The sequence below is a fragment of the Monopterus albus genome, unplaced genomic scaffold (assembly GCF_001952655.1).
Source record: "Monopterus albus unplaced genomic scaffold, M_albus_1.0 scaffold12.1, whole genome shotgun sequence".
NCBI classification, from domain to species: Eukaryota; Metazoa; Chordata; class Actinopteri; order Synbranchiformes; family Synbranchidae; genus Monopterus; species Monopterus albus.
In genome coordinates, this window is record NW_018127892.1 from 3325911 (window position 1) to 3342362 (window position 16452).

At 42.3% G+C, this 16452-nt stretch overlaps 1 protein-coding gene across 8 annotated transcripts in view; it reads left to right on the top strand.

The window, feature by feature from the left end:
* The window catches only part of cabin1 (calcineurin binding protein 1), a 46791-nt gene that overhangs the window by 25351 nt on the left and 4988 nt on the right, over window positions 1–16452 (top strand). For all 8 annotated transcript variants that reach the window (XM_020590622.1, XM_020590621.1, XM_020590623.1 and 5 more), the window contains 5 exons: window positions 434–547; window positions 8451–8614; window positions 8709–8805; window positions 8916–9599; window positions 12876–12950. In XM_020590622.1, the coding sequence (XP_020446278.1) occupies window positions 434–547; window positions 8451–8614; window positions 8709–8805; window positions 8916–9599; window positions 12876–12950 (1134 nt within the window). The remainder of the gene's footprint in view (window positions 1–433; window positions 548–8450; window positions 8615–8708; window positions 8806–8915; window positions 9600–12875; window positions 12951–16452) is intronic.

Consider the following 16452-nt stretch of genomic DNA (forward strand, 5'->3'; position numbering starts at 1 on the left):
GTGATCATTTGACCCCCCCGCCCCTCTCTTCCCCCGAGTGTCCAAGACATACGGCCGGAGGTCAGATGAAACAACCACAAAGTCGATCATCGTAGGCACAAACGGCAGTGAGAGACCTATCCCCGACCCGAAGGCGCAGGGAAGCGGCCCTCTCGTTCACCGGGGTAAACTCCAACACATGGCGGCTAGTTGGAGTGTTGGTGTTGGAGTGTATATACATATATATATATATATATATATATATATTAAATCCTGCAGGTGGCAATATACATCTGTGTGTCTGTGTTTATCACTGTCAGTCTATTTAGTGAAGGAGGGATATCCCCTTGGCTTTCTCATTAGGACTTATGTTGTGCTGAGCATATAGAAATGTACAATCAAATGTACGTGCCTTTTCCCATTTATTTATTTATTTATTTATTTCTTGAAACAGAATCTACAGTGGGCCCGAGATGTGTTGCTAGGAAGCAGTGTCCCATGGCAACAGCTGAAGCACATGCCAGCACAAGGACTTTTCTGTGAAAGAAACAAGACAAACCTGTTCAATGTAAGTCCGAGTTCACTGTGCCTGCATGCTTTTATTCCCCTGCTTCAAGTGTCATTATGTAATGACATATTGAGTAATACACTTTGATGTCTCCCGTCACCGCTGGGTGTGCTGCCAATGCAATATAGTAATATCTACAGTTGTTAAGCTCTCGTTGACATGTTCTAAATAAGGCGGAAATAACAAAACATTTCACTTGACTGACTCCTGACATAAACAGAGTTCCTGATGTTTTTCAAGGTAAGTCCAGTATAGAAGGAAGAACTAACAACACAACATTGCAGTGCCGTGCATTAGCTAAGGGTATTATCAAATAAAGAGAAAAACCGAAGCTATAAAAAAAAGATCATTTATTAGCTTTAATTTCTAAGCTCTTAAATGTAACCCAGTTCATTGGTCCAGCTCCAGTCAGTACATGTTGTTTGTAGACATGTTGTGGTAAGGTACAGAAAATCTGTTGATACTGAAGTAATGTTGGCCTGTCAGTTCTTTTTGGTTGTCATTAATGTAACATTAATCTGATCTTTTCCCATTGAAAATATAAATTTAATCGACAAACGTTTAAGAATTTTCTTCTGCTTGCTGTAGGCAGTAATGTCAATAATAAAATGTTTATGCACAGTCGTGTCGGTGAGTATTCAGACCCCTTCACTATTTGCACACTTTATTGGAGTGTAGATTTCATTTTAAATGGGTAAAATGGACATTTTTGCTCATCAATCTATACTTAATAACCCATAATGACAAAGTGTAAATATCTTTTTAGGGGATTTTACAGATTTATTCAAAATCAATTTTCATGTACAAAAGCATTCAGGCCTTTACTTCAGTACTTTGTGGCAGCCCCTTTGGCAGCATTGCAGCTTCCGGTTTTCTTTGGGTAATTTTCTTTCCTCAGGTTTTATTGGGTGACTTGTCCCAAAGCCACTCCACCATTGTCCTGGCTGTATGTTTCAGGTCATTGTCGTGCTGAAAGGTGAACCGTTGACCTCTCTGTATTTGGCTACATCCATCCTTCCATCAAGTCTGACCAGTCTCCTTGTCCCTAACACCGATCAGCCCCATGCTTCATCATAGGGATGGTATTATTAGCCAGGCGGTAAGGTCTGCAGAGAGTCCTTGGACTTCATGGCTTGGTTCTAGTCCTGTTGCGCAGTGTGAATCATGGGACCTTATATACTCAGGTGTTTGCCTTTCTAGACATCTGTCCAGTTAGTTCAGTTGGCCACAGGTGGTCAATCCCAAGGATGATCACAGTTGGTCTGAACAACTTTTGATTCTTAATACATTTGCAAACATTTCTAAAACATGTTTTCACTTTGATCATCGTAGGTTATTGAATGTGGATTGTAGGGCAAAATGAAAGTTTTATCCATTAAAAATTGAATCTACAACACAAAGGTGCAAAATTGAAGGGGTCTGAATCCTTTTGGTCATGGCGGTGGACTGTGCTGCAAGAGACTGTTCAGTCTTTTGTGTTTCAGCATCATCAAATGTGTAGCAAACACTGTCGCTGCTGGCTACAGTAGCTAGGATGCTGACAAGTGTTGATTTAAGCCAAGACTTAACTGAATGACTCACTTTTTAATTGGTTAATGCATCTGTCATTGGATCCAGGTTGCATTAATTTAGATTATTACATCATCATTAATGATTGTTATGTACGGCTGGAAAGTACTGAAAAACCGTTATGCAATGATAAGTAATTTTCGGACCATATCATCCCTCGGTATTTTCCATCACGCTTAATTTATTTGCCACTGTGATAATGAAACTGAAAATGTCTTGCAGTCCTAATGTCTAACAGCCCTTATAATAATAGATTCTAGCTTCTTCTATCAGCATACATAACTGTATGGTTGCAGCTAATGTAGATGTCTGGAAGAAAAACCTATGAGGTGCTGACAAATGATCTCTGTGTTTGTTGTGAGGGAATGCTTGGTGTACTACAGTTAGGTTTATCCTTTTCACATTTGTACATCCTTTACATTATGTGCATAATTCAATTGGAGACAAAAATGAGTCCTAATATACATGGAATCACACAGTGGAAGATTGAATTGTCTCTAACAATTACATGGCCTCTGATGGATTCCATTGGAGGAGATTACTGTCTAAATGTGTCATCTGTTCTGCATGAAGGTATTATGTCTTTTCGGTGTTGAGAAATTGGCATATTTCTTTCATCTGTTCCTCGTATGATTTAACAAAGCCTTAGTGCTCAGTTTTATTACAGACAAGATAATAGAAGCAGAATCCACATCAAGTTAGCACCTCATATCAGTCAGTTGTCATACCATATTTTGATGGTACATGTGTTTTTTGTTCATGTAGGCTGTAAAGTCAACTGCTTAGGCTTCTGGTAACAGACTGCAGAAGCGTGCGGCCAGGGCTGAGCTGGTGGAGAGCTCTGCTGTGCTCTGGCTCCTACTGGGTTCCCACAGAGCCCCTTCTGGAGGCAAACCTGCCACCCTGGCATACCAACTGTTGGAGCTTTACTGTTCCTGCAAACCAAGCCCTCCCTCTCTCTGCCACAAGACAGTGCAGATCTTTCTAAATATGCCTGTTTTCCTTAAGTTTATAAGTTCAGTGCCATTATTACATCAACCAAAAATGCATTGTGTATTCTTATTTCTAACCCTTCGTGTTACATGCCCTTTGAGAGCAACAGTGGATTAAGAGCTTTCCTCAAGGGCTTTTTTCAGTGGTGAATGAATATAGATGTCTTTGCGAGGTTGAAGTTAATTTGAACCGGAACCCTTGAAGCCAGCTTTTCCAAGTTGGTCTCAGCTGACAGCTGTGTTTGAGCCTGACTAATCACTCACTCTGCGTTTGATAAATACAGTACATTGTGTTTGTGAACAGAATGACCACAGGAGTGCACAAGAGCTGTTGTAAACTGACAGAGAGCGTTGATCGCATCAAACGTATGGCGCGATGCATGGCAGTCAAGGAGACTGTCAACTGAGATCACACCTCACTGATGTGACGATGAATACCGAGTTCCCAAATGTAGGTCATGGTGCCCTAGTTTTTCTCCTTGCTTTGTCTGGGTTACATTAACTGGGGCCTGCATAAGGTAACCTATATACTGCTGTTTACTGATTCAGATGAGTTTGTGTTGCATAATATATTGGTGTGGTTGTGGGATGAGTGCTTTCTAGTAGGCCCAGCTCACTTTTCTTTTTACAATAATAAATACATAATGGGTATGTAGTTGTTCTTAAATTAAACTCACAATGATGCAGAGTAAGCCAATGTTGTTATTTCCAGAGCCACATATATGGAACAAATAACTTGCATTACATTACATCATGGTTCAGTCTGTGGTCATACAGTATTGATACATGGACATCTGCATGATACTGAGGCAGATGTTACAAACATTTGGCTCGAACTGGTGTGCGTTTCCACTTTATGGCTCGTTTTAAATGATGGCATAACTGTTTACGATGCAGTATGCAGGTTAAGATGGTTCATACTCATGTGCTGCTCCACTTACTGCATCATACCAGCTGCTTGCAGTAAAGCTTTCTATAATGCAGTAAAGAAATCAGCACAGATCTGCTATTTGAAGAATTACTATTTCAGTGCTATATCTTAATTTACACAGATGATGTAATATCAATCTGGCCAACAATTGCAAATTGCAAAATCTCCTTATCTTGCAATGAAATTACTGTAGCACAATTACTCCCAGCCTTTGAAACAGAATATTGAGGCTGATATTGGTTATAATGCTATTGTAATACCAGGCTGTCTAGCTGCTCAGGGCTACTGTTGAGCGATTGCGAGGAGTCCCTTTGTGCTCACTCAGGCACAGTGTTCCCTCTGCCCGACACACCACACACATAGTCTTGCTTACATATTCTTCCACCCACACACACACTCTGTGAAGCTCCGGAGAAAATAGATGTTCTTGTTGCTCCATTTCGGACAAACACACATCCATCTAATATGAGTTTCGAAATCATTTTGTCTATTCAGAACCAGCTTTTGTGTTTGATTTGACTGCTTAGATGTAACTTTGGTTATAGGTAGGCCTTAGTGTTTTATTATATTAGGTTAGGATGGTCCTCTGGGAAACCTAGACACTTGCATTACTTGTCCCGGTTTGATGTATGACTCAAACATTTGTGTGTTCAGCTGTGTAATGTGCTGTAGGTAGGTGGAGCTCCACTCAGAGGATTTTGTTTGTGTTTTTTTTTTTTTTTTTTTTCTTGGGGGAGGAGTATTGACCCAGTGAGTACATTTTGTGGAAGTTGATATTCTGATTTGCATGGTGCATGGTTAAAATTTGGCTGATAGTATGTTTTTCATTGCCACCTTGTGCTCTGTGTTTGGTTGAGCTTGACATTTTTTCAGCAGTGGCGCGCACACACACACACACACACACACACACAACAGGAAGCAGGAAAAACAAGGTGTGTGTGCTTAGTATGTTTGTGGTGGCCAGCTGGAGAGACGCAACCAGCTGAAAGAAAAGAAAAGAAGAAGGTGAGGGCTGTTATCACTATATGCTGCCTGAGGAAATACTGTGTGTTTGTGTGCACAACAGAGTCTTTTCTGTTCAACCAGCATTGTTCTTCAGTCTGTGTTTTCCTGTGTTCAGTGGAGCTTTACTTTACAAACGTGTCTCCTCTCCTGTTTTATGATTCTTGAAGCATCCCAGTACATTGATGTGGTGGCTCTGAGTTCATATTTCAACCAGTTTGTTTTCTCTTTTCCTGTTGCTCCGTCTTCGGGGTGATCACGCTCTGCCCCTCCCCCTGTCTCTCATTTGCTCTACTCAGCTCGTCTCTCCATTGCACTCGTTAGGTTTCCTCATTACACTCTCTCTCGCCCCCTCTCTCTCTCACACTCCACTGTTTGTGTGTGTATTGTGTGGGTGTGCAATAATGGGCGGGAGTTTCTCCTGTTGCCTCCGATTGGCCAGCAGGCGAGGCCTACAAGGATTGGCTGTGCACTGTGTATAGTGCGAGAGAGAGCAATGGAGGAGGAGGAGGAGGAGGGGGGGGGAGGAACTCCAGCAGGCTGGGGTCAGGGGAAAGCGGAGATAGAGTGCGTGGGTGTTTTTGTTTTGAGATGGCAGGGTTTGAAAGCAGGAGAAGAACGAGTCAGCTTCTCTGTCAGTGGCATTCTGAGCTTATAGGCCCTGACTCCAGTACTGTTTCACCTCTTACCAAGGCAGCTGCCATTCTCCTCTTCTTCTATTCCTGTTCCACCGTGTGCAGCTGTGCTTGCCTCTTCTCCTCCTCTCCTGCAGCTCTGGCTGCCCTCGCACCCAAATGCAGCCCACCCCTTGCTCTCTGAGTGTGAGCCTCTTTCAGGGTGGAGGCGCTGCCAGGGCTGCTGGTGCTGCTACAGCCAGCAGGAAAGTCTCCAAAAGAACAATAACACAGGCACGGTGGAGTAGCTTTCTTTGGTGATGGTGAGTCTCCTTCTCTCTTTCCTTCTGACTTTTACAAAATCAAGCACATGTTTGTGTTAATTATGTGTGTGAGCAGAGTTCCCGTGTCGTGTTGTGAGAGTTGGTGTTGTACTCAGTGTGGGTTTTTTTTTTTTTAAATCACTGCTACACACGTAGAGTGGTACAGAGCTGCAAGAGAAAATGTCCTTCAGTAGTTGTTTTGGTTGTCTTAGTTCTGATTTCTGCATGTCAGCTGCACTGATGTGTAAAATGTAGCAAGATATGACATTACACCACCCACCTGCCAAGTTCTAGTAACATTAGCAGGTAACCAGCCATCTTGGATGTTAGAAAAGTGTCACGATCTGAAGTTGGAATTGAATGACCACTGGCTGGTGCTGGTTGTTAAAGGATGCGTTTACACTTTCTTGTTAAGTTTTATTCATGGGTATTACTGGGGGCCTGTGCCTAATTTGCCACTGGTGGCACGTTAGCATGTGAGTAAATGAAGCAGATAAGATGACACATCAAGGGTTTTCTTCTAAAATGTTGTTCAGGAGACAACCAACATCTTGTTTTTGCTTTCACACAGTAGAAAGAAGTAGAAGGCTAGTACATAGTCCCTGCCTCCATCATTTTTTGTCCTTTTCCTATGCTACAGCATTTACCCCTTTATGTTGATAATTTGAGTAATTAGGATTACTCTATGGTGTGACATGTCCACAGCCTAATTTTTCTCCTCATCCAAAGGAGTTTCTTGTCACATCTGTTATTCATCCTTGGTTTTCTGATTGACTTAATCTCTGAGATTTGTGTGATATATTAGCCACATCTGTGCCAAAGCTGTCACTCCAGATAACAAGCATTAGTTATTTTTTTATGTCACAAAAAAGGAAAAAGGAGATGCTTACATTTATTACAGTAAATCTGCTTTAGCTGTTGTGTTACAGCATAATCTGTGTAAAGCCATGGCTCTGCTTTCCCTAAACAGATTTGTGGTGGATGGTTCTCTGATGAAGAAAACTCTCCTCCATTAGAGATGTTTTTCTAAGTGAGCGGAGCCCACCCCCTCATCGTACTTTTCCCGCTCCCGTTGGAGGCTTTTGGTAATCTGTGCATTGAAAGGTTAAAACCTTGTCAAGCCCTGGCTGACTGCATCATATAATAATAAATCTTCTCATTTTCACACAGGCATTGGAGACTTGCGCTTGTTCTTCAGAACCACTGGGTTATTCTACCTGTGAAGTTGATTCTCTAATATAACAGAAATAAAGAATGAACAATCTGAGAAGAAGATAGTTATTTGGAAATGAATATTAGAAAATGTCTGTAAGCAGAAATTAGCAGCCCCCATGAAGTAAGAATTAAAATGGTGTCCTTGACTTGGCATTTTTCAGTGGATTTGAAGGAATTATAGACCAGAGGCATGGGTGTTTGGGATGCCTTCTATATAACATTTTAGATGGCTAGATTTGACGCTTCTCAGTGAGCAGGGTATTGGTCTGCCATCAGGAATGTGTTTTGTTTTGGTTTATTTGTGACTTTCTTTCCTAGTTTGTTCTTTTCCAGCCACTTTTGAAATGTCATCTGACAATCAGAGTCGTCTGTCAGTGAGGGCCATCAGCCTCCCCGGTGCTTTCAGGAGCTGATAGAGCCATCTCATTTGCTTTGTTCCATTCTAATATGGTCATCCTTGTTTTGCCTCGCACACATTCTCTCAGGCCGTAGCCGTACTCGATGCCATGTACTTTACTACTGTACACAGCGTAGGCCACCATCTGCAATCGCATCAGTAGCTTCAGAGTACAGATCCTCGCCTCAACTTCACCTGCTGAGAGGACGTACTCACTGAAAAGCTGGACTCCATCAAAAAACACCTCATCCCGCTTTCTGTTTGTTGGCAGCCAGTCTGCTGGTTTGTTGCATTGCTTGGACAGAGCTGAACATTAATGAGGCTGCCCATCATGTGTGCCTCGAGAGGAAGTCCACCCTCCCTCCCCACCTCCAACATGGCCTGCCAGTCTGCAAGATCTCTCCTGCAGCCTTACTCCTGTTTTCATCCCTTCATTAGGGCTTTCTTCTTTGAATGCCATGTTTTTAACTTGCCTTAATCCCTCTTGCTTTCTTTCCTTTCAGTATTTTTATGTCCTCCTGCTAATTGTTTCCATGTGTCATATGCTCTGTAGGCATTTGAAAACCTGGAGTAGCAGTAGAGAGTAGACAAAAAATATAATTTGCAAATTAGCCTCTGGCCTTGTCATATGTGACACTGGTTACATGAAAGCAGGTGCAGGTGTTGGCCTCCTTTCCCAATTTTGAATAAGCTTCTGTAACTGAACCATGTTTTGAAATCAAGTTCCTGCTAAACAAAGAGTCACGGTCACACGATGTTCCACTGGCAGTTGGTTGAAAACATGTTTTTATCGTTAGTTGCCCAGTCAAATTTAACTACTGGTTTTACTTCTCTTTTTTCCCCCCTCTCACCTTCTCCAGGGCATCTGGCGCATTCCAGTAGATGAGATTGATCGTCCAGGAAGTTTTGCATCTCATATGAACCGGTCTATTGTCCTCTTGCTGGAGGTGCTGTCTCAACTTAAGGATCACGATACTCTGTTGAAAGTCTCTTTCATGCTGCAGAGAACCCCTGACCAGGGAAAGTAAGGACCAGCTATGTATGATACCTCTTTTTCTGTTATGCCTCATGTAGTTTTCCATGACTTCTCCCCTCTTGCTTCATTCTTTTTCATCAAGGAAATATTTGCGGGATGTTGATCGCCAGGTTTTGGCCAAGAGAGCATTCTTCCTAACTGTAAAAGTCCTGGAGGACAATCTGAACAGTCTCACAAGGGTAAGGAAGCACAACTCACTGTACACACACAAAGAGCTGAGAGCTGCGCAGCGTTTTAGACATCTGGCATGCACCCACTCCATGTTTTGACAGGCTCTGTTTTCCTTCAGTTGTCTGAGCAGCTTCCCAAAGTGCCTGCATCCTCCATGGGGGAGATGACCACAACAGACGCATCCAACAGGCCCAGTTCAGAGGAGAGCAAACATGCACTGCCTAAGAAGCCTGGGCTTACAGAGGGAGCAAGTGCCACTGACACAGAGCCCAGAGAAGCTTCCCAGGTACAACTTACCCCATCGCTGCCATCCACAGATAAAGGGAGCAAGGTTCAAGAGAGCTACCCTGGGAAGGTGGAGACTGCTGGGATTGAGGGCCACAAAGCAAGGCCAGAGGAACCCATGGAGCTGGACAGTGGCCACTGGAGGAAGCCAACTACCACTACAGATTCTCAGGGCAACCAAACACAGGCTGAGACCTCCCTAAGTGCAGTAGAGCCCCAGCAGAGAGGAACTGACAGCATCCGGACACCGGAGCTGTCTCTAGAGGAGCTCAGTATCAGTTCCAGACAGCAGCAGCTCCAAGCCTCAGCACCCAAGGTCACTGTGGCAGCCAGTGGGACTGAACAGGGGTTGGTCCGAAGGCTGAGCAGGAAAAGGAAACTTATAGAGGATGTGGAGTCGGGAAAAACCCTACTGCTTGATGCCTATAGAGTGTGGCAGCAAGGACAGAAAGTCACGACCTATGACCTGAGGAGCATTGAGAAGATCATGTCAGAGACTTATATGCTCATAAAACAGGTATACCTCTTCACACCATGTACCTTTTGTTGTGTATACACGTTTGTTGCCAGTATATGTATGAGCTGGGGTTTTTTTTTTTTTTTTTTCCTTTGCAGTGTCATGGATACTTGATATGCCCTCCTCAGTTAAACTGGGCTTGGGAAACCCCCCGTCTAACTGAATTAGTAATACAACAAACACTGTAGAACAGGGGATTTCCCTCTTTCAGTCTCTAACAATCAGCTCGTACAATCAAGTGTGGCTGTTCTGTTACTGTCAGCCACCCAAATTCAACATTTTGGACTTTCTGCTGATACTACTGAAACAGGCTGCTGATGCCAAATGTTACAGGATACTTTATTTTTAAGATGAGTTGTATTGGTGTGTTTTTAAAATGAGGAGCTACAGTGGATTGGTCAGTTTTATTTATTTCAATTAAGCATGTCAAATTGATGCATTTCATCACTGCATTCCCACAATGTACAAATTGCAGTGAGTGACCCTGAAAATGTATATTGAATGCAAATTTTAAATTATTTTTTAATCTCTACATCAGCCAATGTATATGTCAAAAAAGTCCTCAGCTGTTGAAAGTTAGTCCAACTTCTGGGCTTTTTACAGCATAGATAATGTGGTTGCAGAGCAGCCCACATCATCCTATAAAGCCACCCCGAGCTGCAGATCAATGCTGGCCCCACAAAGGTTGCCCTGTCATCGGCTGTGGAATGCCAGAGAGCTGTAGCTGGAGTGGGAGGGCAGTACGAGAGTGACAGGGGAGGAGAAAAAAGAAATTGGAGGAAATAGGCCAGCTTCAGCTGCTTATTGTTTTTTTTTTTTTGTGTGTAGGTGCTTGGGTTACAGCTAAGATTTATTTCCTTGTGATCTTTAACAGGCAGCAAACAGGGCGTTTTCGCAGACACATCCATAAGAGGAAAGTAGCCAGAACAAGCCATGACATGTCTCCTGTCACCAAATAAGTTATGCAATTAATATGCCTGGACATTTTCCAGAAGCACCTTCTTATTGTGCACTTCCTTGCACAAACTGCAGAAGCTTTGTGGTTTTATGGTCTGCGACACTGCACAGCTGCACGGAGTTGTTCTTTAAACTCTTGCACCATTTTCATTCTCATGTATGTTATGTCAGTACTTCTGTGTATACAAGTCAGATATATTTTTTTTTCTCAGCTAACTGTTAACGTGGTGCTATTCAAAGGCCTACTAAAGTGTGGATTCTAGACGCATGGTATTTCCTGCCATCAAAGTAGTTTCAACTTGACAAGTCAAGAGTTTTGCCCATGAAGAGGTTCAGCTACACATCATCTACCTATCAGCAGCCCTTCTACATTTCACAGCCGTGATCATGACCTCAAATGACTGCGCTCGGGTGTTATCAAACATCGTCTGTTAATGACAGTGTAGCATTTCCTCCTGTCTCTGAAAGCTGTGTTGGACCTCCACACCATCCACAAGGCTTCTCCAGCTTTAGTCAGTTAGATACACACATAAGTCCACAATATTACTGAATGCAATCACATTAAGCAAATGGTTTTATTTTAGAGAAAGGTGACAGAGATGTCTGGTTGAAATTTGCCTCATTCTAACCATAATCATTATGAGATATAGAGAAGTTGTAATTGGCAAGTAGGGCTGTACCCGATGGAGAATTTTGTCAGTCGGCTGTTCAGTGCAACTATTCGTTTATTTTTTTTGTTTGTTATATATAGATGTGTGTATGTGTGTGTGTGTGTGTGTGTGTGTGGCCTAGACTGTCAGCAAATCAACTGGATGAATTTCACTGATGAGTTCAACCATATTAACACTGGTAATCAAATGCAAAAGACTTAGAGGAACATATTTCTGAGCACTGAAAAATCAAAGACAGCTGTATATTATGTATATATTTTGCATATACATAATATGTGGCCTATTTAAATTGTTGTTTTATTTCATCAGGTTGCCATATGGATTTGTTGAAATAACGAGACAGGCAGCATGATTGTGTTTCTCTTGAAATAATGCTCTTATAGGCAAGTTTTTCTTCTAAGACACAGTTGTAGCCTAGTTTACCAACATGTTTGAGCTGCTCTTGTCAGTTAACCAGCACATGTTGTTACAGTTGATGCGTGTTAGCTTGCACTGCTAAAGAATATAAGAATATTTATGATTCCTGTGATTTTGAATTTCTCATTGAAATGTTTTCCTAACACACTTTTGTTAGCTTCGTAGTCCCCCTTGCATGGATACATGTTACAGAAACAGTCGGTAAAAGCCTGTGCATTGCACTTTAATTGAGATGGGAAAACAACCCGGATGCACATGTGCAAAACCAGCCACATCGTTGTGAGTGATGGACTTTTTTTCTTATAAAAGTAGACCACAGTGTGTGAAAACACTTCTAATAAAGTACATATCTCACCTTGATGTGGCTTGCCCAAATGGGCTTTGTTGCCCTCTTCTCCTTGTCCTGGGCTGCAATTTGCTGTCGGACCTTGTCCATCCATGCATCATACAATGCCACCATTGAAGTGGCACACCAAAATGAGGAGAAGACAACAAGCTACTTTCTATTGTAATGCACACTGGCTGACAAAAACATAATAAAGTAAAAAAGGCTCGACTAGAAAAGTCGAAGTTGCCTGAAGGGTCTCTCGACTAATGACTTGACTAGTTGACTTTTATGGAGCAGCCCTATTGGCAGGTGTGTGTGGTTTGACAGGGAAGGCCTGCAGTGAGTTAGACATGAATGAACAGCAGAGTGCTGTCTTCATTGACGCACGGAAGCATTGACTCAGTCCATTTAACAACTGGAATAATTTGCAAAGTGGAATAAGGCTCTTGTAAAATCCCTCTCTTAGGGGGTCCCTGTACTGCAGCATAGAACAGGCTGCTCTGCAGCTGTGTGAACAAGATTACTGCTAAGTGTACGATGTTGTGATGAAGCTAAACTCACCAGCTGCCACGTCCACTAGCTGTGAACTTACTTGTGCTGTTATTAGATGCAGCAGCTCAGGAGAAATCCTGCTGGCTCTGATACAAAATCAGGTGGATTTGCTGGTTTGGTATTTGTGTGAAGACACAGCAAGTCATTAGCCTGGTATGTGCACAGGACTGGTCACTTCAAAATATATGATCAGTTTGCAGTAGCACACTTGCTACTCCAGTGTTTCATCAGGAAGGTTCACTGTGGATTTAGAGATGTGTGGAAAGATTACATACAGATGACATAATGGAATATAGCTGAGTATATGAAGATGTTTTGCTCTGCCTTAATGTCTTTGTTCTGCCATCTCAGGTTGATGAGGATGTAGCTCTGGACCAAGCTGTCAAGTTCTGCCAGATACAGTTGGCCGCTTCCGCACAAAGACAGGTAACACGGCATGCTCGTTTGTCAGCTTTCTGCTGCATATACAGTTTGTCTCCCTGCTATTTAGAGAGCTACATGTACATTCTGTCTATGCATTTCATCCAAGTTGGTGCCAAATACTTGTTTTTTTCCTTTATGTAATTGGGTCTTGCATAGCTTCCATGATTTAAAGCTTTACTCAAAAGATATTTGTGATACAGCAGCAGTAGTTTAATCAATTAATAAACACTGTTTTGTTTAGCCTTTATATGTGTTTGTGTAAAACAATGGCAAAAGAAAATATCAAATAATGAAATTACCGTATCGAAGTAATGTGGCATCTGTAGTAAAATGTGCCAAACTGATGATTAACTTGGTAATTCCCAGATTTATTCAAGTCCACCCTGCTCTAGCCTGCCAGTACTAAATATATGGTGTGAATACCCCCTGTTGTCTCTTCAGCTTCACTCAATAGTTGTTTAACTTGTCATTGGTTTCAACTAAGTACTGGTATACACGTTGCTTATTTGCACAGGTAAAGTGTATAGGATTTACTGTACAAGACACCGTGACAGAGGTATCTAAAAGCATTATGCAAGTATGTCTAACTGTAGTAAGTCTAGTGGTCCAACCACTGCTTTGTCTTCAGTACTCGTATTCCTCGTGGAATCATTAGTAGCTCTGCCTCATCCTCACATCCCACCTCCTACCCACACAGATATCAAGGGTCTCTGTGCCCACATCCTGTTGTCACGGTGACGTTCCTCGAAACCTTAGGCTCATGAGAAGTAGCTGTGGGCAAAATAAATCTACGTTTTGCTTGTTCACTGATCTTATCATTTATTCTGCATGATTCATGATTGCCTTTTTGTTTTGGTTCTATTTGTCTTTCCATTCGTCTGTCGAATTTTCACACATAAGCACTCCACATGAGGACTGAAATTGGAGATGAGGGACCGAGCTACAAGCCACATTTCTCTAATATATAAAAACCTGTGTGATATTGGAATTCTCTTATCACTGAAACAGCTGTGTGGTCACTATAGAACTCTGCTCTCTTTCTTTGTTTGTTGCATAAATCTGATGCATTTAATGTTTGCACCAGATTTCTGACACAAGGTGACTTCTTTCAAAATAAACTGCACACAATTATGCTTCACCTTAAAATTCAAGAGATCGGCCTACTACAGAAATGTTCAATAACGTTACTCTCTTACCCAGTGTAGTCTTATCAGAATTACTTCATACATCAGTGGCTGTCGGCTGGTTATACTGCAACACTTAGTTGAGGAAAAAGTTTTTTGTTCATAATTTTGGTGGATTTTTATTGGGAAAAATATTCATTAACTTCACTGTTGGACAGTAGTGTCCATCAAATTCACTCATTATGGATAAGCTGACCTCATGGAAATGAATTATTTTGTATGTCTGAAGCTGCGTCAGGCAGAAGAAGCAGAGCAGACTGGTGCAGGAACAGCTACGTCTTCACTGCCTCAAGTGAGGCTCTAATTTGGGGGGTCTGTCCCTACCGATGTTGAGACTAAACCTTACGCCCCTGTTACAGTTAATTGTAATGTAGAAAATATTACTTTGCAGAATCACAGAAAATTCACACAAAAAAAAAAAACAGGTGGCAACGTTGAAATCCTAAAGTGGGCGGAAAAAATAATGTTCACAGTTGAACAAGAAAGAAAGTTATAGTAGCTCACATCCAAATCATACATCTGAATAATTTGTTTTTCCCTTGATTCTGATCAGTTTTTGTTGACGAAGAGTTTTAACATGTGGAGACTTAACCAGAAACTTTCCAGTCCCCTGACTTCTGTTGTCGCTGTTATTACTGTCGGGTGTACATGGCGTGGCTGTTGACTGGTTAGACATTAAAATTAGCCTGCAGGAGGTGGTTTGTGTTCTCGCATTGCGATGATACTAAGACAGGCTGCTTCTGCATACAAGCTCACTTTACAGTCCAATCTAACTGCTGCTGCTGTGTAATTATTGTGCCACCAGCTCATGTCGTGGTTTACTTTTGGCTTTACTTGTGTGGAGTGGGAAATGCGAGTAGGCACCATGGAGTTCATGGTGAGAGGAAATGAAAAATTCTTGCTGGCTTCTTTCGCATTCTCACACCTTCCTTGAAGCGCCCCCACTAGTGTGGAGCAAGATCTGCCTGTAAAGTACTGAGCCGGAAAACCGGCCGCGTTGTGGAGGAAGGCGTTTCGAGGCTAAATGACCTGTGCTCTCTGTTACCAGGATTGTAGTTTTTCCTCATCTCTACATATGGAGATAATGCAGCTTTTTGAGAGACTTGATGGCAGTGCTCGATTAAAACACTCCAGTCTCACCCTGTGTATATCAGCAGATTTGGAAGAATATTAAGGTTTTGCTCATCAAGGTATACAGGTGTGTGCTTCACAAAGGAGCTCCAGTGTCAGTCCCATTTGGGCACGCAGTTTAATTAAAATGTTCGGTTGGCTGGTCTTTCAATTGTTTTGGAAAAAACAACCAAACCTGTGCACGACATCTACAGCTGCTGTAATCCCACTGAAAGCCCAATCTCAATAATAGCAGAGAAGCATCTTTAATTTCACTGTGGGACCTGAGTCTGGCTGGCAGCAGCCCACTCACACCGCACAGCAAATGCTCGGGAAACCTACAGACCGGCTGCATGCTATGTGCTGCTATTTTCTCAGGTACAGTGTTGTTCGAATGCACACAGTCCAGCTGACTTGTTGGTGTCTTTGTTGGCAATGTTTAATTCATGAGATGTGAATCATCAAAGCTGGCTTTGGAGCTGGTGCGTGCTTGAAGCTGCTGTGCCGCTCTGCGTTGGGCTGAAGGATAAATCGCTGTCTAAGGTTTTGGAAGGCTATTCTGTTTGTTTGCCTGTGCTCCCGTGGGGAGCTTCATCATACACAGCTCTGATTCAGAGCAAAATTCGATTTCAGCTCCCAGCAGAGAGCGTGAGAAAAATGGTATGAGAGCTCCGTTACTGCCAAATTATCTCGTGCTGACATACTGTATCTGTCAAAGGCTGCTTGTCATGATAGTCGGTTAATGTGGTCCTAATTGTTGCCTCAAGGCTTTTGAAATCCTGAAGAAGTTGTAATACATTTCAAGAACTCATATGAAATATGAAATCATATTTACTTTTTAACATGTCAACATAATTAGTATAGTTGTATGTAGCCTTCCACTGGATAAGAATACACTAGTCATCGTTTTAAATGTTCACAGTTCGTGCATTAACACTGAAGAGCGGATTTAAAGCCTTAAAGGCAAGTTTTCACCCAATTCATGATCAGTTTTCATTTTTAAAGAAAACTGGGCTCCTCTGTGTTGCCATGGCAGTGGCTGCAGGAGCAGGGCGGCTGTTGTCACTGGTTGTTTGTGCAGCTCTTGTGTTTATAAGTGGTCCTCATAAAGACACCCAGGAAAGTGGCTCAGAGGATGTAGCGTACAGCAGAGCTGTGCTCCTCATCAGCACCCAACAGCAAGTAAGTCTTTGAACGCCCGGGGATGACAC